Source organism: Nerophis lumbriciformis, linkage group LG28 (assembly GCF_033978685.3).
Source record: "Nerophis lumbriciformis linkage group LG28, RoL_Nlum_v2.1, whole genome shotgun sequence".
NCBI lineage: Eukaryota > Metazoa > Chordata > Actinopteri > Syngnathiformes > Syngnathidae > Nerophis > Nerophis lumbriciformis.
This window is the reverse complement of record NC_084575.2, coordinates 34,683,935-34,707,221: the sequence shown is the minus strand read 5'-3', so window position 1 is coordinate 34,707,221 and position 23,287 is coordinate 34,683,935. Positions and strand designations below refer to the sequence as shown.

Sequence of the window (23,287 nt, the reverse complement as noted above, 5' to 3'; positions counted from 1 at the left end):
TTGTTCAAATAAAGATAAATACTGTACTTAAATATCTGCTTGACTTATGATTTCAAAACAAATTATCAATCAAATTGTAGACTGTAAAATTGACAATAGATTTTACAGGTTTTGTTTTTTTACCGTATAATCAACTTTGGTACTGGTTTTTTTTCCATATACAGTACGACACTAAAAACATTAAAAAAAACATACAAAAAAAACATTAAAACAACAACATTTTATGGTAAAAAAACAAACTGGCAGCTCTGTTGCTTGAATTTTACCGCTAAAAACAGTGGTATTGTTTCTCCATTTATTCCATTTTTTTATATGCTGTAAAAAAAACACTGCTTTTACTGTAAAATTCTGCTGACTGAGCTGACAGTTTTTAAAGTCAAATCTAATTTTTTTTTTTGGCAGCTTATGTAAAAAAATATATTGTTAATGTATTAATATATATATATATATATATATATATATATTACTCCTTGTTAAAAGCGGCCCTCTGAGGGCAACCATAACTGCAATGTGGCCCTCAATGAAAAGGACTCTGACACCAGCACAGAGGAGTTGTGAATGACTGAAATATGAAATCCGTGCAGGTGTACCTAATGTTGTGGCCCAGCAGTCATTCACAACTCCTCCAACACGAACAATATTGTTTTTGCTCTTTTTGGCTTCTTATTAAATAACTTTTTTAAATAGATTCAATCTTGCACGTGGAAAGTTTAAGTGTGGGCTTTAGTTGATACAACACTCCCGTCAGGGGGTGCATTCTACGGCGGGGGTGCATTATCCAGCACAACAGCGGCGCATGGACTTCATTTATAAGTAAAGGTAAGACCATAATAACGTTTTTTTAATTAAATGTGCTTTTTGGGTGCTACAGTTTGTATGTGTAAAGTTAAAGTCAAGTTAAAGTATATGATTGTCACACGCACACTAGGTGTGGTGAAATTTGTCCTCTGCATTTGACCCATCCCCTTGATCACCCCCTGGGAGGTGAGGGGAGCAGTGGGCAGCAGCGGCGCCGCGCCCGGGAATAATTTTCGGTGATTTAACCCCCAATTCCAAGCCTTGATGCTGAGTGCCAAGCAGGGAAGAATGCTGGTATGAGCTTTTAAACATAACCCGTTAACTGCTGCCAATCAAATGGTGAATAAGATACTCTTTAGGGTTCATATGTTTGTAAATCTGACTGTGATGAAGTCAGTGCCTCACCAGCCATCAACCTCACCGCACGTCACTGTGTCATTTGTGTGTGTGCAGTATATCTGGACTACAATGACAGTAAAGCTTTCGTACATGCGCCGATCTTGTAGAAAAAAGAACAAAACAAAAAATGCTGACGTAAACAAGTGCCACTTTAATAAATAAACCAAAGTTTGTGTAGCATCTTACAGTGTGTGTGTGTGTGTGTGTGTGTGTGTGTGTGTGTGTGGCTTGGTGTCACGAGACGACACACACTGACAGCACAGAGGCATGCTTTAATGTCGGAATATAACCACATGAAATCGGAAAACAGCTTAAAAAATACTATCATAGGAAGGTGGTAAATCAAAGAGAAAAAAAGGTTCTTCTGTACAAAGTCGGGTGAAGGTAAAAGTCTCGCTGGGTGTTTGGAGGCTAAAGGAAGCCACGCTCAAGGTGGAGCTCATGCAAACATTTTGTACATTCTCTCTTTCTATTATTAAGGTCAAGACATTTTTTTTTTACAGTGACGGTGTAAATACGATGCTCACACCCTTGCCTTGTTCATCACGTCTCCAGCACAGTGATGTCAACATCAACTGGAGGCTGGGACGGAGCGACGCCTCCAAGCCAATGTGTCTACTCGAGCCTGGTAGAGATGATCTTTGGGGTCCTGAAGCTGTGTGATTCATTTTAGGATCTTACTGTAAGTGAGTTGTGGCGGGGTGCCGCTGTACATATGGCTTTCTTGCGTTTGGTAACCTTCAAGGTACGTAACCCCTGAATGTGACCCTGTAGCTCGCCCGTGGAGACCTGCCAGTAACATCCCTTCCCGTCACAGGAAGGGACAAGGCACCCGTTACGGCAAAATCCACTTAAAGACATTATGGTCCAGCACCAAGTGGGGCAAAACCCGTTGAGAAGGTGGCTATGGAGTCTACATGGCACGGAGATAGGACGACCTGCCGGCTGAGCATCACCAGTTAGGATGACGCTTGTGCCTGAAGTGAGTCTGCATTGTGATCCCTGATCCAGTGTGAGGTGCTGGAACAGATGCCAACCCTCAGGTAGGAGTGTGTGTGTGTGTGTGTGTATAGTGTGTGTGTGTAGCGAGAGGTTGTCATCAGTAGATGTTTCCCATCCACTGTACGGAACTGCCGGTTCAAGAGTCCAGGTGGCGTTAGGTTCGTAGTGAAGGTCCTGCAGCGGGTGGCGTGGAGCCACGGTCGTAGCCCAGATCCACTGCAGCATGTGGCCCACCAAAGAACTGTCGCGGGAAAGGCTGCGCCTGCACCTGCCGCTCTCGGAAACTCTGAATGTAACTCTGGAATAACAAGACAGTTACATGTAGGATACAATGGCACTCAATACATGCTTTTACTTAAGAAAGATGCTGGCCATACTAAGGCTGAAACGACGCGTCGACGTAGTCGACGTCATCGGTTACGTAAATACGTCGACGCCGTTTTTGTGCGTCGGCGCGTCGTATATTTACGTCACACTACTGTCATGGCGGATCGCAAAGCAGACGATGCGAGCGAGGGGAAAAAAGCACGCCAAAAGTCGTCAAAAGTGTGGGAGTATTTCAATAAACGGCCTAATAATGTTGTTGTATGCACACTGTGTCGAGCGGAAATGGCCTATCATAGCAGCACAACGGCTATGAAGGAACATTTGAAAAGAAAACCGACAGCGTTCTTGCCATCACCATCAACTAGTCAATCGTCCGCGTGCGTATACGTTGTCATCATTACACAAAAACATGAATGTGTCATTTGTATCTGCGTTGTGAAATCATAAACTAAAGCACCGTTTCGCTCTGAGAGGCGCGTTTGGCGTGCCTGTTCAGTGTTTACAAAGACTCGCTCCTCTTTAACGCTGTGGAGAGGCGGCGGCGGCGGCGAGCGAGCGGCGAGGTGGGGCGCGCCGGGAGCGACGCCGCAATCGTGCCCAGGTGCGCGATCCGCGCACCTGGGCACGATCATCCAATCTCCTCTCGCTGAAGAAAAGGGGAGCAGCAGAGAGAGAGGGAAGAGAGACTGGAAGGAGCCAGAGTGAAGCTGACGTGGAGCGAGAGAGGAGGAGAGACAGAGGACGACGAGCGAGCGAGGAAGAGGAGCCGAAAAGCGAGGAAAGAAAGAGAAAAGAGTTGGAAGAGAAAAGACTTTGTGTAAAATTAAAAGATTGTAAACCTGGCAAAGCCGTCTGGCGTTCAGTCTGTCGGTCCTGAAAGAACCCCACGGCACAAGACGTGTCACAAACGCTAACGTTAATTAGTTGTGCAAATACCTTTTACAACATTAACAGTTACATATACTATGTACAAACCAACAATTAACTTTCACTTTAATCATACTATCATTGTTGTGTTATTAAGCAAAATAAGCAATACTTTTACTTTTGTTGAAATGTTTACACTGTACACTTTTTTTGTATTGGATGTTTAGCTTTATTTTTGCACATTTTAGCAAATAAGCAATACTTTTACTTTTGTTGAAATGTTTACACTGTTACAGAATATTTCCGTTTTGTACTTTTTTGTATTGGATGTTTATCTTTATTTTTGCACATTTTAAAGCAAAATAAGCAATACTTTTACTTTTGAAATGCTTATACTATTGCAGAATATTAAGATTTGCACTGGATGTTTACTTTTATATTTGCACATTAAAAAGCAAATAAGCTACTTTTAATTTTGTTAAATGTTAAAAGTTTTAAATGTTTACATTGTTACAGAATATTTTGTCATGTTGTTGTCAATGTTGACTGAGTGGCCATACTTTTTTTTTTGTAAATAAAAGCCATGCCTTTTGAAAAAACTGGCCTACATTTATTTTTTCCTCTTCATTTTAAATTAAAAAAAATAATCGGTAAAAGGAAAAATAATCTATAGATTAATCGAAAAAATAATCTATAGATTAACCGATTAATCGAAAAAAATAATCTATAGATTAATCGATAGAAAAATAATCGTTAGCTGCAGCCCTAGGCCATACCCTTTCTGGCTGTCTAATTCATTCAGTCCTTCAAATTCCCCTTGGGTACAGGCAGAGGTGGGTAGAGTAGCCAGAAATTGTACTCAAGTAAGAGTACTGTTACTTTAGAGATTTATTACTCAAGTAAAAGTAAGGAGTAGTCACCCAAATATTTACTTGAGTAAAGTATGTAAAACTACTCAAGTACTGAGTAACTGATGAGTAACCTGTTCGTTTAATGATGACGGCAACAAATAATGCACAAAAACATAAAAATAGCAATGAGCAAATTCAGAGCAAAGAATATCTCTTAAGCAACTAAAACTTGAATATATATTAAATAATAATACATTAAAATTAAATAAAATAGGGCAAATTGAGCCACAATAACTTAACAGCACCATAGGCTCAGTAGGCAGAGATTACAAAGGAAAATAACAAGTTAGCCTTTACGCAAACCATAAACTGATAGGTGTGGGCTGCACCTGGGAACACACTGTGCACTTCTGATTGGTGTTTCTATGCATGCTTGTGTGTGTGTGCGTGTGTGTATGTGTGTGTGTGTGTGTGTGTGTGTCTCTGTCTGTCTATGAGGCTGCAGTGTGTTAATAAATGTCCCCACACGATGTACATCTGACAGTGATTCATAGCAGGGAAGCTAACATCAGCCTACGGTGACAGCCAAAATATCTACTACTAAGGGTTGGAATTGGGGGTTAAATCACCAAAAATGATTCCCGGGCGCGGCCACCGCTGCTGCCCACTGCTCCCCTCACCTCCCAGGGGGTGATCAAGGGTGATGGGTCAAATGCAGAGAATAATTTCGCCACATCTATTGTGTGTGTGACAATCATTGGTACTTTAACTTTTAACTTTACTAACGTTACTTACCGCCATGTGCTTCCTCAAATTTGACGTTGAGTTCATGTAAGCTTAAGTTTGTTGTTGTTATAAAGTTTCAGCGCCTGGTCACATGACCGCATGACCATAGCCGACCATAGACCATAGTAACTAATTAGATGACCATAGTAAGTAATTAGATGATCATAGTAACTAATTAGATGGGCATAGTAACTAATTAGATGACCATAGTACCTAATTAGATGACCATAGTAACTAATTAGATGACCATAGTAAGTAATTAGATGAGCATAGTAACTAGTTAGATGACCATAGTAACTAATTAGATGAGCATAGTAAGTAATTAGATGGGCATAGTAACTAATTAGATGACCATAGTAAGTAATTAGATGAGCATAGTAAGTAATTAGATGGGCATAGTAAGTAATTAGATGACCATAGTAACTAATTAGATGACCATAGTAAGTAATTAGATGACCATAGTAACTAATTAGATGGGCATAGTAACTAATTAGATGACCATAGTAAGTAATTAGATGACCATAGTAACTAATTAGATGGGCATAGTAACTAATTAGATGACCATAGTACCTAATTAGATGACCATAGTAACTAATTAGATGACCATAGTAAGTAATTAGATGAGCATAGTAACTAATTAGATGACCATAGTAAGTAATTAGATGAGCATAGTAACTAGTTAGATGACCATAGTAACTAATTAGATGAGCATAGTAAGTAATTATATGGGCATAGTAACTAATTAGATGACCTTAGTAAGTAATTAGATGAGCATAGTAAGTAATTAGATGAGCATAGTAACTAATTAGATGACCATAGTAAGTAATTAGATGAGCATAGTAACTAATTAGATGAGCATAGTAACTAATTAGATGAGCATAGTAAGTAATTAGATGGGCATAGTAACTAATTAGATGACCATAGTAAGTAATTAGATGACCATAGTAAGTAATTAGATGGGCATAGTAACTAATTAGATGACCTTAGTAAGTAATTAGATGAGCATAGTAAGTAATTAGATGAGCATAGTAACTAATTAGATGACCATAGTAAGTAATTAGATGAGCATAGTAACTAATTAGATGACCTTAGTAAGTAATTAGATGAGCATAGTAAGTAATTAGATGAGCATAGTAACTAATTAGATGACCTTAGTAAGTAATTAGATGAGCATAGTAAGTAATTAGATGAGCATAGTAACTAATTAGATGAGCATAGTAAGTAATTAGATGAGCATAGTAAGTAATTAGATGAGCATAGTAACTAATTAGATGACCATAGTAACTAATTAGATGAGCATAGTAAGTAATTAGATGAGCATAGTAACTAGTATATGATGCAGATTCCAAGCATGTAAAGACTTGCCCAGGTCTACTATAGGGTTATTAGATTGTATCCCCATTACCTGCATCGTTAGCCATTTTTTTCTTTTAATTTAGGCGAACAGAATAGAAAAAGACATATTATTAGTTCTTGTCTCACATAGGAAATGAACAACATTCAACAAAAAGTGTAGGTTACCTTTTTTCTAACGTTTACAGTACACTTGTAGGACAGTAAAGAACGTTTTCTACCTGAAATAGGCTGTAGAGTTAATGAAGGTTTGTAATATAGGAGAAGGGAATGTAAGGTCCTCACCGGTGAGAGGACATCAGTGTCATAGCGGCGTATAGGGTTGGGCTTGCGGCGGTAGGCGGGGTCCTGCTGGAGTTGCTTGGCTTGCTGTTGACTGGAGGAGCCCTGATGCTTCTTCTTCTTCTTCTTGTGGCGGTAGCGGTCGTCCCTTTGACGAATCCGCATCACCTGCATCCTCCTCTGCTGACGACTGATGACGACTGGGGATGAAAGTGGCTCAGTTAGCTGCTGAAATGAGCAAGAACTCGCAGGCTGACTCACTGAAAGAATGTTGCCATGTCACAATTCAGGGGCTGCACCCTGAAAATAAGCAAATATCACCCTTATTTGACATATTTAATCTTACTTAGATTTACATTTTTGCAGGGCACTACTTATTTCCTACTGTTTGTAGGTTTATATATTTATTTGTTCAACTCCCTAGTACTGCAAAAACCATACTTGCCAACCTTGAGACCTCCGATTTCGGGAGGTGGGGTTGTGGGGGGTGGGGGGCGTGGTCGGGGGTGGGGCGGGGGGGCGTGGTTAAGAGATATATATATATATATATATATATATATATATATATATATAAGAAATACTTGACTTTCAGTGAATTGTAGCTATATATATATATATATATATATATATATATATATATATATATATATATATATATATATATATATATATATATATATATATGTCTTAATAAGGTTATCCAAAAAATAGTGCTCGATACCGTAGTAGAGCGCAATATATGTATGTGTGGGAAAAAAAATCAAAAATCTCCTGATGATTGAGGGAACCCCCCCCTCATGAAACAGGCCTGTAGAGATGAAATAGTCTTGTGATTTTTTCCCCACACATACATATATATATATATATATATATATATATATATATATATATATATATATATATATATGTATATATATATATATATATATATATATATACATATATATATACATATATATATGTGTATACATATATATATATATATATATATATAAATAAATAAAATAAATACTTGAATTTCAGTGTTCATTTATTTACACATTTACACACACATAACACTCATCTACTCATTGTTGAGTTAAGGGTTGAATTGTCCATCCTTGTTCTATTCTCTGTCACTATTTCAGAACACACACATTATACCAATATACATCATAAAATCAATAAGAAAACGGGAGCTCTAATTTGGGAGTCTGAATTAGGATCAGAAGTTCCTATGTAAACATTGCGCACTCACGTCGCCTTTTTGTATTGATTACTGCAGCTGTGCACGGGATTCATTCACAAATACAAACTACAACTCACAAACCCTTTAGAGTTAGGCTCCACCATCAGAATGTGTACTTAAACTTATAAAGATCACATGGATATTATTCAGTGAGTTGATTCACCAAAACTAACCTGTTATACAGGAGGAAAAAGCACACAGGACGTTTCAATTGTTCACAGACTGGTCGCGCTCATCAGAATGACAAGACACTTCCGGTCTGCAGGTGATAGCATTCAATTGGGAAGAAACGCCCTACTGCCCCCTACTGACCAATGTGAATACTGATAAATGTGTAATGACAGCTCCAAAAACGAATTCAAACCACAAAATAAAATAAATAAATCAACACAAAAATGTGACACATTATGGGTGGGTCACATATGCATGTACAGTAGATGGCAGTATTGTCCTGTTTAAAAGTGTCACAACATTGCTGTTTACGGCAGACGAACTGCTTTACGGGGGACGAAAACTTGACTGCTGTTGTTGTGTGTTGTTACCGCGCTGGGAGGACGTTAATGAAACAGCCTAACAATAAACCCACATAAGAAACCAAGAACTCGTCTATGGTGGGAAAGCGGACGTGAGAACAGGCTGTCAACACGTCACTCAGGTCCGCATGGAGCTGGAGGGGGCGTGGCCTCCAGCTCCGCCTGAATTTCGGGAGATTTTCGGGAGAAAATTTGTCCCGGGAGGTTTTCGGGAGAGGCGCTGAATTTCGGGAGTCTCCTGGAAAATCCGGGAGGGTTGGCAAATATGGCAAAAACGAAATCTAAGTAAGATGAAATATGTCAAATAAGGGTGATATTTGCTTATTTTCTGTCTGATAAGATCATTCTTCTCACTAAGCAGATTTTATGTTAGAGTGTTTTACTTGTTTTAAGTGTTTTGGTCCTAAATGATCTCAGTAAGATATTACAGCTTGTTGCTGAGATTTGATGACCTATATTGAGTAAAACATGCTTGAAACTAGAATATCAAGTGTTGCAAAGCTGTGTCATCAACACTCACAAGTATAAAACTACCTTTTTAAAGTCATCATTTCTTATTTCAAGCATGAAATAAAATCATGACTTTGACACAATTGTGTCTCATAATTAAAACATGACAGCCAAATGGACTTTGCTGTTTTATTTTCAACGAAACAATAGAAAATATGTACTCATATAGTAGTACAGTTGGCACAGTACAGTAAGCTGACAGTTAATATTTAAACATTTAACATTTCAAACAATTTTGAACAGAAATAGTTCATGCACATTAAGATAAATTCTTCAAAATTACAAAAAAAAAAAAAAAAATGTCCGGGGGCTGGGCTGTAAAAGTTAAAAAGGCGGTAATTTTAATGAGCTGGCAGCAGCCAGCGTCATCTCAGAAGACCCTCGGGTGCCGTGAATGTCAATCAAGTGACGGAAGTGACGTCATAGTGAAGATTTATGATCGCTCATTTTTAGGACTATTTTTTTAATGCCTGGCTGGTGATCGACTGACACACCCTCCGAGATCGACCGGTAGCTCGCGATCGACGTAATGAGCACCCCTGGTATAGATGTTCAGGCGACTCTATTGAGCCAAATTGAACTCTGTCTCTGTTTAATTCTTTGCTTCTTGTCTTGTTTAATACGTTTGTAGATGTCATCAGTGTTTGAACCTGACAGTGTGCAAAGAAAGGAGATTAGGGTGTGGCAAGGTTCCAAATTTACAATTTTGGGCTCCCTCGTTCTGCGTTCTGACTCTTTAGCGTACGGATGCAGCCCATGACACGGGACATACTACCATCATTGGTACTCACCCTTGGTATGTGAGTAGCCCTCGGCAGTCACCTTCCACTGGACCATGACCCCCAGCAGGGTGAGCGCGGGCCACACCCCCAGCACCACCCACGTAATCCAGCAAACCGGCTTGCCAGGCACGGCTTTGATGCGCTCATACGTGTAGAAAACGAGCGCGAAGAACTCCACAAAGTAGTCCAGCGCCACAGTGATGACGGCCGCACCGAAAACCGCCGTGGACAGTGTGGTGAAGATGCGCTGCCACTGGAGGGTGAGGACGGCAAAAAGCATGCCCAGACCGAGCAGCACGCCCAGCGGCACCCAGACGGAGCGTGGCGGGCTGTCGGAAAGCTCCTCCATGCCCACCAACGTGGCGACGGCCACCAGCAGGCCCAGCAGCAGGCCCACCATGAAGAGGCCCACGCTGCGAACCAGCATGGTGACCAGGCCGCAGAGCGTGCCGATGCCCAGGCCGATGCCCACGGAAGCCTCCACACTCAGCTGGGTGTCCAGCACGCGCTCCTTGTAGCAAAGCATGAAGATAACCACGGAGCCAAACATCAGGCCGGTCAGGAACATCACAGCCTTGAAGCAGCGGTAGCCTGGAGCAGATAATACAAGTTGAGTTCATTCAGCTACAAAAATGCTTTGATATGAATAAGTTATCATTAAATGATAAGAAAACGCCATTGATGGTGTTTAGTGGTCCATCCATCCATCCATCCATCCATCTTCTTCCGCTTATCCGAGGTCGGGTCGCGGGGGCAGCAGCCTAAGCAGGGAAGCCCAGACTTCCCTCTCCCCAGCCACTTCGTCCAGCTCCTCCCGGGGGATCCCGAGGCGTTCCCAGGCCAGCCGGGAGACATAGTCTTCCCAACGTGTCCTGGGTCTTCCTCGTGGCCTCCTACCGGTCGGACATGCCCTAAACACCTCCTTAGGGAGGCGCTCGGGTGGCATCCTGACCAGATGCCCGAACCACCTCATCTGGCTCCTCTCGATGCGGAGGAGCAGCGGCTTTACTTTGAGCTCCCCCCGGATGACAGAGCTTCTCACCCTATCTCTAAGGGAGAGCCCCGCCACCCGGCGGAGGAAACTCATTTCGGCCGCTTGTACCCGTGATCTTGTCCTTTCGGTCATAACCCAAAGCTCATGACCATAGGTGAGGATGGGAACGTAGATCGACCGGTAAATTGAGAGCTTTGCCTTCCGGCTCAGCTCCTTCTTCACCACAACGGATCGATACAGCGTCCGCATTACTGAAGACGCCGCACCGATCCGCCTGTCGATCTCACGATCCACTCTTCCCTCACTCGTGAACAAGACTCCGAGGTACTTGAACTCCTCCACTTGGGGCAAGATCTCCTCCCCAACCCGGAGATGGCACTCCACCCTTTTCCGGGCGAGAACCATGGACTCGGACTTGGAGGTGCTGATTCTCATCCCAGTCGCTTCACACTCAGCTGCGAACCGATCCAGTGAGAGCTGAAGATCCTGGCCAGATGAAGCCATCAGGACCAAATCATCTGCAAAAAGCAGAGACCTAATCCTGCAGCCACCAAACCGGATCCCCTCAACGCCTTGACTGCGCCTAGAAATTCTGTCCATAAAAGTTATGAACAGAATCGGTGACAAAGGGCAGCCTTGGCGGAGTCCAACCCTCACCGGAAACGTGTCCGACTTACTGCCGGCAATGCGAACCAAGCTCTGACACTGATCATACAGGGAGAGGACCGCCACAATCAGACAGTCCGAAACCCCATACTCTCTGAGCACTCCCCACAGGACTTCCCGAGGGACACGGTCGAATGCCTTCTCCAAGTCCACAAAGCACATGTAGACTGGTTGGGCAAACTCCCATGCACCCTCAAGGACCCTGCCGAGAGTATAGAGCTGGTCCACAGTTCCACGACCAGGACGAAAACCACACTGTTCCTCCTGAATCCGAGGTTCGACTATCCGGCGTAGCCTCCTCTCCAGTACACCTGAATAGACCTTACCGGGAAGGCTGAGGAGTGTGATCCCACGATAGTTAGAACACACCCTCCGGTTCCCCTTTTTAAAGAGAGGAACCACCACCCCGGTCTGCCAATCCAGAGGTACTGCCCCCGATGTCCACGCGATGCTGCAGAGTCAGTTTAGTGGTGCAAGGACAAATTGTGAAGCAACATTAGATCAAGTGGAAATTGATAGAGAATAATAATTGATCATAAATTATGTTGAATATATCAAGGGAAAAAGATCCAAATCCATTGCTATGCTTTATAAAGTAAGACACATGCTGAATAAGACATGTCTGCATATGTTATATTATATATATTATATTATATTGTATAAAATACTACACGGTCTAGCTCCATCCTATCATGCTGATTGTATTGTACCATATGTCCCGGCAAGAAATCTGCCTTCTAAGAACTCCGGCTTATTAGGGATTCCCAGAGCCCGGGCTATAGAGCGTTTTCTATTGGGGCTCCAGTACTATGGAATGTTCTAGCAGTAACAGTTAGAGATGCTACCTCAGTAGAAGCATTTAAGTCCCATCTTAAAACTCATTTGTATACTCGAGCCTTTAAATAGACCCCCTTTTAGACCAGTTGATCTGCCGTTTCTTTTCTTTTCTGCTTTGCCCCCTTCTCCTTCGTGGAGGGGGGGCACAGGTTCGGTGGCCATGGATGAAACGCTAGCTGTCCAAAGTCAGGACCCAGGGTGGACCACTCATCTGTGCATCAGTTTTGGACATCTCTGCACTGCTGACCTGTCTCCACTCAAGATGGTCTCCTGCTGGTCCCTATGGACTGGACTCTCACACTATTAACTAAATCCACTATGGACTGGACTCACACTATTATGTTAGATCCACTATGGACTGGACTCTCACTATTATGTTAGATCCACTATGGACTGGACTCTCACACTATTATGTTAGATCCACTATGGACTGGACTCTCACACTATTATGTTAGATCCACTATGGACTGGACTCTCACTATTATGTTAGATCCACTATGGACTGGACTCTCACACTATTATGTTAGATCCACTATGGACTGGACTCTCACACTATTAACTAAATCCACTATGGACTGGACTCACACTATTATGTTAGATCCACTATGGACTGGACTCTCACTATTATGTTAGATCCACTATGGACTGGACTCTCACTATTATGTTAGATCCACTATGGACTGGACTCTCACTATTATGTTAGATCCACTATGGACTGGACTCTCACACTATTATGTTAGATCCACTATGGACTGGACTCTCTCACTATTATGTTAGATCCACTATGGACTGGACTCTCACACTATTATGTTAGATCCACTATGGACTGGACTCTCACACTATTATGTTAGATCCACTATGGACTGGACTCTCACACTATTATGTTAGATCCACTATGGACTGGACTCTCACACTATTATGTTAGATCCACTATGGACTGAACTCTCACACTATTATGTTAGATCCACTATGGACTGGACTCTCACTATTATGTTAGATCCACTATGGACTGGACTCTTACTATTATGTTAGATCCACTATGGGCTGGACTCTCACACTATTATGTTAGATCCAGTATGGACTGGACTCTCACACTATTATGTTAGATCCACTATGGACTGGACTCTCACACTATTATGTTAGATCAACTATGGACTGGACTCTCACTATTTTGTTAGATCCACTATGGACTGGACTCTCACTATTATGTTAGATCCACTATGGACTGGACTTTCACTATTATGTTAGATCCACTATGGACTGGACTCTCACACGATTAACTAGATCCACTATGGACTGGATTCCCACACTATTAACTAGATCGATCCACTATGGACTGGACTCTCACTATTTTGTTAGATCCACTATGGACTGGACTCTCACTATTATGTTAGATCCACTATGGACTGGACTCTCACTATTATGTTAGATCCACTATGGACTGGACTCTCACACTATTATGTTAGATCCACTATGGGCTGGACTCTCACAATATTATGCTAGATCCACTCGACGTCCATTGCACCAGTCGCCCTAGGGGGGGTCCCCACATCTGCGGTCCTCTCCAAGGTTTCTCATTGTCCCATTGGGTTGAGTTTTTTCTTGCCCTGATCTGGGATCTGAGCCGAGGATGTGGTTGTGGCTTGTGCAGCCCTTTGAGACACTCGTGATTTAGGGCCATATAAGTAAACATTGATTGATTGATTGATTGATTGATATTATTTTATTTTTCCATATTTCACATATTGTGTTGACATTTGGGGAAATGTTTATAAAACAAACATAGAGCCAATAATTAAACTTCAAAAGAGGGTCATTAGAATAATACACAAAGCGTGCTACTATGAACATACTAATCCATTATTTATAAGTTCTAATGTGTTAACATCTTCAGATGTTGTGTTTTTAAAAACAATGGGAATTATGTTTGGAGTAAAGAACAACAGCCTTCCAGTTTGTATTCTTAGGTTTTTATTTTTTATTTATTTTTTTATTTATTTCAGGCAATGACATAAAGAAGTACAAGTTGACAAAACATAATAATATAAATTAATATAGTGCATGATTGTCCAGTTTTGCCTGAAAGGGAGTGGGAAGAAGAGAATTTATTTAATCCCACCACCAGTTCTCCATTCAGTGATTATTCACATGAGTTTCACTCTTACTACACTCGTCTTATAAAAAACGTTGTAGATTAGGCGGCAATCATTTGTTAAATGCTTTATATAAGATTATTAATGTATTATATTTAACAAGGTCATGAAATTTGAGCAACTTTGATTGCATGAACAGATTATGAGTATGTTCTGAATAACCAACGTTGTGAATGATCCGCACTGCTCTGTTCTGTAATATGATCAGAGGATGAATTGTGTAGTGGTAAGTATTCCCCCATACTTCAACACAGTATGTAAGGTATGGCAGTACCAAGGTGCAGTATAGAGTACTGAGTGCATTTTCATTGAGGTATAGTTTTGTTTTGTTCATAATTGAGAGGCTTTTGGAGATTTTTGTTTTAATGTGTCTGACATGAAGTTTTCCATGATATAATATAATTATTACTCCCAAAAATGTATTCTCATTTACGATTTCAATTTGGGTACCATGAATACTTATTTTCTGTTCAGACGTTATGTTGCGATTTCCAAACATCACTATCTTAGTTTTATTTATATTCAAAGATCATTTATTTGTGTCCATCCATTTTTTTACTATGTTTAGTTCTGTGTTTACTGTATTTATGAGCTCATTATAGTCATCACTACTGTAGAATATATTTGTGTCGTCTGCAAATAGTATACATTTCAGTATTTTGGATGTATTAAACATATCATTAATATATACATTAAACAGTTTTGGCCCCAACACGGACCCTTGGGGGACACAAGGTTACCGGTATTTCAATTAAGAGGAGAAAACTATCATTTACGGGGGATATTGATTTTTGAAATAGGTAAAGTAAGAAGGAATATTAAATACAAATGTATTTCAGTTTTAGGAGTTAAATAGTGGAACAAGCTCAGTGATGAGTTGAAGACATGTACTTCTTTGTTAAGCTTTAAGAAAACCTTGAAATGATCAAATATAGTAACAATTACTTTCATTCCATTGAGTTTTTTGAACGTTGATGTTCCAGGTAATCTTATTTTCAGTGAAGGTATAGGATAGGCAAATATAAGCTTTGGCTTCAGCCTATTCCTTTTTCGCTCTTCTTTTATTTTTGTGTGTAAATGTGCATGATTGTTAAATATGTATAATCTGTGCTGTTAAACTGCTCACACAAAATGGTTGATGATATGACCGAAATAAACGTATTTCATTCATTCATTCAAGATGAGCGAGAAATGTCTTACATCAACAATAGGGATGTCCCGATCCGATATTTGGATCGGATCGGCTGCCGATATTTGCCAAAAATTGCGTATCGGCAAAGCATGGGAAAATGCCGATCCAGATCCAGTTTTAAAAAAAAACTCCGGTCCGTGTTTTCCAACGCACCGATTTAAATAATACATTCCACTTTTCTGCTGCTCCGTAATTTCCGTTCCGCATTTTCCAGCACACCTTCAACACATCCACAGGTCTGTGAATTATCACGCAGTTGCTTTTAGCTGCTGGCATTACACGACAGGCTCTTCTCACTCTTTCCTGTGTCTCCCTCTCACAGACAGCAAGTGCACCTTCTTACACACGTCACATACTGTCACGTCATACGTCACATACGTATACGTCCTCCCCGAGCAGAGAGGTAGCAGCCTGGCTAACGTTAGCTGTGATGCTAGCGCAGCCGTGCGAGCAACGCTCCCTCTAAGGTGCTCGCCTGTGCAATTGCGCACTGTTTAAGCGTCCTCTCCGCATAGCAAATCTATGCCACGCACAAAATCAAATAAAAAAATAAGCGCATAACAATTTTCGACACACGGACACGACAGAGAAAACAGTTTTCGTCATCATTGTTCAAATATTGTGACGTCTGTCGAGACGCTTATCTCCGTTCGGTGCCACACGTCCACACCATCAAAATGCCGAGGCAAAAATTTCCACATCAACACCGTATGAAAAAATTAGTGATTTTTTTAGTTGTGATTTTCTTCTCTGCATGAAAGTTTAAAAGTAGCATATATTAATGCAGTATGAAGAAGAATGTTTTAATGTAGACATGCAAGCCTTGAAAGAACATTTTGAAAATCAAGACTACATTTCCTGCAAATGGGTGCATTTCTACCCTATATTTTAACTTTAGATTTATTCTCATATCAAACTCTTTTGGCTGTCTTTTTGACACTTACATCCGGCGCCCCCCTCCACACCCTGGATTATAAATAATGTAAATAATTCAATGTGATTATCTTGTGTGATGACTGTATTATGATGATAGTATATATCTGATAGTATATATCTGTATCATGAATCAATTTAAGTGGACCCCGACTTAAACAAGTTGAAAAACTTATTGGGGTGTTACCATTTAGTGGTCAATTGTACAGAATATGTACTTCACTGTGCAACCTACTAATAAAAGTCTCAATCAATCAATCAAAACACATAGAATCATCATACTGCTGTGATTATATGCATCAAGTGTTCATTCAAGGCTAAGGCAAAATATCCAGATATATATTGTGTATCGCAATATGGCCTTGAAATATCGCAATATTAAAAAAAGGCCATATCGCCCAGCCCTAGTTCAATGATGCCATTTCTGTTTGTCATGTATAATTTTGTCTATTTTGTGTTTATCCTTGAATAAACAGGTCAGTTTCTTGTTACCAACCATTGTGTATTACCGTATTTTCCGCACCATAAGCCGCCCCGTGTTATAAGCCGCATCTAACTGCGCTACAGGGAATGTCAAATAAACAGTCAGATAGGTCAGTCAAACTTTAATAATATATTAAAAACCAGCGTTCTAACAACTCTGTTCACTCCCAAAATGTACGGTAATGTGCAAATGTGCAATCACAAACATAGTAAAATTCAAAATAGTGCAGAGCAATAGCAATAACTTAATGTTGCTCGAATGTTAATGTCACAACACACAAAATAAACATAACACTCACTTTCTGAAGTTATTCTTCATTCATAAATCCCTCGAATTCTTCTCCTACGGTGTCCGAATTAAAAAGTTGGGCGAATTACGGGATCAAAAATAGCCGGCTCCGTCTCGTCGAAGTCATCAGAGTCAGTGTCGCTGTTGTTTTTCCAGCAGTTCCGTGAATCCTGCCTTCCGGAAAGCTCGGACCACAGTTGAGACCGATATATCCGCCCAGGCATTTACGATCCACTGGCAGATGTTGGCGTATGTCGTCCGGCGCTGTCTCCCTGTCTTAGTGAAGGTGTGTTCGCCTTCGGTCATCCATTGTTCCCACGCCGTTCGCAGTCATGCTTTAAATGCCTTGTTGACACCAATATCGAGTGGTTGGAGTTCTTTGGTTAATCCACCCGGAATGACGGCGAGTGTTGTATTTGTGTGCTTCACTTGTTTTTTGACACCATCTGTGATGTGGGTGCGCATGGAGTCGTATATCAACATGGACGGAGCTGCGTGAAAAAAGCCACCCGGCCTCTTCGCGTAAACTTCCCTTAACCACTCGCTCATCTTTTCTTCATCCATCCATCCCTTCGAGTTAGCTTTTATGATGACGCCGGCTGGAAAGTTCTCTTTTGGCAAGGTCTTCCTTTTGAATATCACCATGGGTGGAAGTTTCTGGCCATTAGCATGGCAAGCTAGAACCACAGTGTGTCGCTTAGTAGGAGCCATTTTGTGGTCTTTACAGATGTAAACACACAAAGGAAATGAAACATAATACCCGCGCGCTTCCTCTTCTATGGGGGCGGGTGCTTACCTTGGCGGTTGCTTACCATAGAAGAAGAAGCACTTCCTCTTCTACGGGGAAAAAAGATGGCGGCTGTTTACCGTAGTTGCGAGACCTAAACTTTATGAAAATTAATCTTAATATTAATCCATATATAAAGCGCACCGGGTTATAAGCCGCACTGTCAGCTTTTGAGTAAATTTGTGGTTTTTAGGTGCGGCTAATAGTGCGGAAAATACGGTATTCAAACTCCCCTAATTCAGCTGGCTAGTTGTTGTCAAGAGTACTAAAACCCTTTTCAACATGATTCTGACAACTAAGTAGGCTAAATGACTTTAAACTTTAATACATGCTCGGATAGGCCAGTATCGGTCAGTATCGGTATCGGTCAGTATCGGTATCGGATTGGAAATGCAAAAAAAATATCGGTATCGGATCGGAAGTGCAAAAACCTGGATCGGGACATCCCTAGTCAACAACACACCGTTTCAAAATGACACAAGGTTGTGTGGTCGGGGTGAGAGCGGCGGACTGTTCAACTCACCGAAGAAGCAGTAAATGACGCCAAAGAGGCAGCACATGGAGCACACCACGGAGGGAACCACCGTGTAGCGGCCCGAGTCCTCACACCCATCCAGCAGCCTGGGGCTGAGCTCCAGGTCCTGCGGCGTCTCAGTCATGATGAGGAGAGGGAGAGTGTCAAATGTAGAAAATGGGGGATGAGATGTGATCAGATGAGGCGTGAGGGTATGGCGAGGTCATGGGGTGCCCGTCGGCCGCACGCCTTCACCTGGCCAAGAGACAAGATTACACGGTTTAGAATCTGCTCTCTCAGAGTCTGAGATGGTTAGTCTTAACTTTTTAACTCCTAAAAAAGATTATATCATTCAGTTTTGTTTCTAGGATGACGCCTCAGATACATACACACATGTTAATACTCATCTTGTGGTGGAGGATTATCAGGCCTGTGTGTGTGTGTGTGTGTGTGTGTGTGTGTGTGTGTGTGTGTGTGTGTGTGTGTGTGTGTGTGTGTGTGTGTGTGTGTGTTAGCTTTTAGCCAATGTGGATGTCAATGTGAATCATCCTCTTAGACGAAAATACAACAAAATCCCACAGAGGAGGTTTCATCCAGATCTACTACATAAACACTGGCCTTTAACTCCATCGCTCCCCACTTCCTGTCTGTTGCCATGACCACGGGAGGATGCTGACGGACCGCGCTGATCCCTCGTCTGTTGCCTCGACAATGCACGAGCAGCTGCTGCCGTAGCAACACCACGGGAACCAATCACAGCCTGGGTGTCATGTCTGTGTGATCATGTTTTGTTTTAGTAATGTTCGGTTTAAATTTTGGACTTTTTGTGCACTTTTGTTTTGTTTTGTCACCATAGCAACCATTAGTTTCACCTGTCACGTCACGCACCTGTTCCACGTTTGGACTCATTGTGCACTCTTGTCACCATAGCAACCATTAGTTTTCACCTGTCACGTCACGCACCTGTTTCACGTTTTGAGTCACGCACCTGCTTTCACTAATCATGTCCATAGTATTTAAGTTCATTCATTTTCTGTTGTTCGTCCTGACGACATCCCCGCATTTATGCTCCTGCACTCTCTCCACACCCTGATGACCCTTGCTACTCTTTTTTTCATGCCGGTTCCATGCCAAGTAAGTTTTTGTTTGTTAAGCCACAGTTAGTGTTTTGTTTAATTGTTCATAGTTTCTGCCAATGTGCAAGTTTTGTGTTTAAAGTCTAGTTTTGTACCTCCGCCCCTGTGCGCGCTTTTCGTTTATTCCTTTTTTGATAGTTTAAATAAATCATGTACCCACCTTCAAGCCTTGACCAGTCCAGTTCATTTGCACCACGGGAGAACAAACCAAGCCAAAGTCCAAGTCATGACACTGGGCATGTACGGTAGTCATGCACAGGCCGCATGTGTGTGATGATGTGGACAAATATTCATGCACAAGTTGACCCATTATTAGATACAAAACAACCAGTTTAAACCCTTGTGTGGTGTTGGGGTCTGTGGGACCCGTTTTCATTTTTTATTCAAAGAAAAATGATACAATTAATTAATTTTTCAAACTGAGACTCGCTGACTTTGGCTCATTTTCTGTGAAGAACATATATCAGAATACATATTTAATGACCACACCCCTACACATTTATATTACATACAAGATCAACACCGTATGAAACAAATAGTCAACAACAGAAGGAGATAACGTCCGCAGTATAGTGAAAGACATACACTATTTGATTTCCTATTATGCAGCTCATTTTTATTTGACACTTATTGAAATATCTTGTGGTGGGCTCTCCTATTTCTGGGGCTGAGGTTGCCGAGGTAGTTAAAAAGCTCCTCGGTGGCAAGGCCCCGGGGGTGGATGAGATCCGCCCGGAGTTCCTTAAGGCTCTGGATGTTGTGGGGCTGTCTTGGTTGACAAGACTCTGCAACATCGCGTGGACATCGGGGGCGGTACCTCTGGATTGGCAGACCGGGGTGGTGGTTCCTCTCTTTAAGAAGGGGAACCGGAGGGTGTGTTCCAACTATCGTGGGATCACACTCCTCAGCCTTCCCGGTAAGGTCTATTCAGGTGTACTGGAGAGGAGGCTACGCCGGATAGTCGAACCTCGGATTCAGGAGGAACAGTGTGGTTTTCATCCTGGTCGTGGAACTGTGGACCAGCTCTATACTCTCGGCAGGGTCCTTGAGGGTGCATGGGAGTTTGCCCAACCAGTCTACATGTGCTTTGTGGACTTGGAGAAGGCATTCGACCGTGTACCCCGGGAAGTCCTGTGGGGAGTGCTCAGAGAGTATGGGGTAACGGACTGTCTTATTGTGGCAGTTCGCTCCCTGTATGATCAGTGTCAGAGCTTGGTCCGCATTGCCGGCAGTAAGTCGGACACGTTTCCAGTGAGGGTTGGACTCCGCCAAGGCTGCCCTTTGTCACCGATTCTGTTCATAACCTTTATGGACAGAATTTCTAGGCGCAGTCAGGGCGTTGAGGGGATCTGGTTTGGTGGATGCAGGATTAGGTCACTGCTATTTGCAGATGATGTGGTCCTGATGGCTTCCTCCGGCCAAGATCTTCAGCTCTCACTGGATCGGTTCGCAGCCGAGTGTGAAGCGACTGGGATGGGAATCAGCACCTCCAAGTCCGAGTCCATGGTTCTCTCCCGGAAAAGGGTGGAGTGCCATCTCCGGGTTGGGGAGGAGATCTTGCCCCAAGTGGAGGAGTTCAAGTACCTCGGAGTCTTGTTCACGAGTGGGGGAAGAGTGGATCGTGAGATCGACAGGCGGATCGGTGCGGCGTCTTCAGTAATGCGGACGCTGTATCGATCCGTTGTGGTGAAGAAGGAGCTGAGCCGGAAGGCAAAGCTCTCGATTTACCGGTAGATCTACGTTCCCATCCTCACCTATGGTCATGAGCTTTGGGTCATGACCGAAAGGACAAGATCACGGGTACAAGCGGCCGAAATGAGTTTCCTCCGCCGGGTGGCGGGTCTCTCCCTTAGAGATAGGGTGAGAAGCTCTGTCATTCGGGGGGAGCTCAAAGTAAAGCCGCTGCTCCTCCACATGGAGAGGAGCCAGATGAGGTGGTTCGGGCATCTGGTCAGGATGCCACCCGAACGCCTCCCTAGGAAGGTGTTTCGGGCACGTCCGACCGGTAGGAGGCCACGGGGAAGACCCAGGACACGCTGGGAAGACTATGTCTCCCGGCTGGCCTGGGAACGCCTCGGGATCCCCCGGGAGGAGCTGGACGAAGTGGCTGGGGAGAGGGAAGTCTGGGCTTCCCTGCTTAAGCTGCTGCCCCCGCGACCCGACCTCGGATAAGCGGAAGAAGATGGATGGATGGATGGATGAAATATCTTGTGTGACATCATGCACAAAAGTGCACTTTATTTGTTTTAAACTATTGTAGTGGCGTTCTGTACAAAAAGTGCACTTTAATTCAGTGTTGTTTTGATATGTCATCTTAGTGACGTCATGCACAAAAGTGCACTAATAGCTTGTTTTAAAATGTCTCTGACAATCTTGCACTTTCTGTTTGTGCCACTGCTTAATAACTGTTTAATAAATACACTTTTAGTTGTGATTTCCCTCTCTGCATGAAAGTTTAAAAGTAGCATATACAGGTAAAAGCCAGTAAATTAGAATATTTTGAAAAACTTGATTTATTTCAGTAATTGCATTCAAAAGGTGTAACTTGTACATTATATTTATTCATTGCACACAGACTGATGCATTCAAATGTTTATTTCATTTAATTTTGATGATTTGAAGTGGCAACAAATGAAAATCCAAAATTCCGTGTGTCACAAAATTAGAATATTACTTAAGGCTAATACAAAAAAGGGATTTTTAGAAATGTTGGCCAACTGAAAAGTATGAAAATGAAAAATATGAGCATGTACAATACTCAATACTTGGTTGGAGCTCCTTTTGCCTCAATTACTGCGTTAATGCGGCGTGGCATGGAGTCGATGAGTTTCTGGCACTGCTCAGGTGTTATGAGAGCCCAGGTTGCTCTGATAGTGGCCTTCAACTCTTTTGCGTTTTTGGGTCTGGCATTCTGCATCTTCCTTTTCACAATACCCCACAGATTTTCTATGGGGCTAAGGTCAGGGGAGTTGGCGGGCCAATTTAGAACAGAAATACCATGGTCCGTAAACCAGGCACGGGTAGATTTTGCGCTGTGTGCAGGCGCCAAGTCCTGTTGGAACTTGAAATCTCCATCTCCATAGAGCAGGTCAGCAGCAGGAAGCATGAAGTGCTCTAAAACTTGCTGGTAGACGGCTGCGTTGACCCTGGATCTCAGGAAACAGAGTGGACTGACACCAGCAGATGACATGGCACCCCAAACCATCACCCAACCATGCAAATTTTGCATTTCCTTTGGAAATCGAGGTCCCAGAGTCTGGAGGAAGACAGGAGAGGCACAGGATCCACGTTGCCTGAAGTCTAGTGTAAAGTTTCCACCATCAGTGATGGTTTGGGGTGCCATGTCATCTGCTGGTGTCGGTCCACTCTGTTTCCTGAGATCCAGGGTCAACGCAGCCATCTACCAGCAAGTTTTAGAGCACTTCATGCTTCCTGCTGCTGACCTGCTCTATGGAGATGGAGATTTCAAGTTCCAACAGGACTTGGCGCCTGCACACAGCGCAAAATCTACCCGTGCCTGGTTTACGGACCATGGTATTTCTGTTCTAAATTGGCCCGCCAACTCCCCTGACCTTAGCCCCATAG

At 42.4% G+C, this 23,287-nt stretch overlaps 1 protein-coding gene across 1 annotated transcript; it reads right to left on the bottom strand.

The window, feature by feature from the left end:
- Positions 1 to 1,185: 1,185 nt before the first annotated feature.
- Positions 1,186 to 18,821, bottom strand: LOC133571082 (transmembrane protein 198-like). Its single transcript, XM_061924127.2, has 4 exons — positions 18,576 to 18,821; positions 9,728 to 10,309; positions 6,669 to 6,865; positions 1,186 to 2,497 (listed from the first exon to the last, which is right to left on the bottom strand). Exons 1-4 carry the CDS (start codon positions 18,709 to 18,711, stop codon positions 2,354 to 2,356), a joined length of 1,059 nt encoding a protein of 352 aa, XP_061780111.1. The 5' UTR covers positions 18,712 to 18,821; the 3' UTR covers positions 1,186 to 2,353.
- Between the last annotated feature and the right edge of the window lie 4,466 nt (positions 18,822 to 23,287).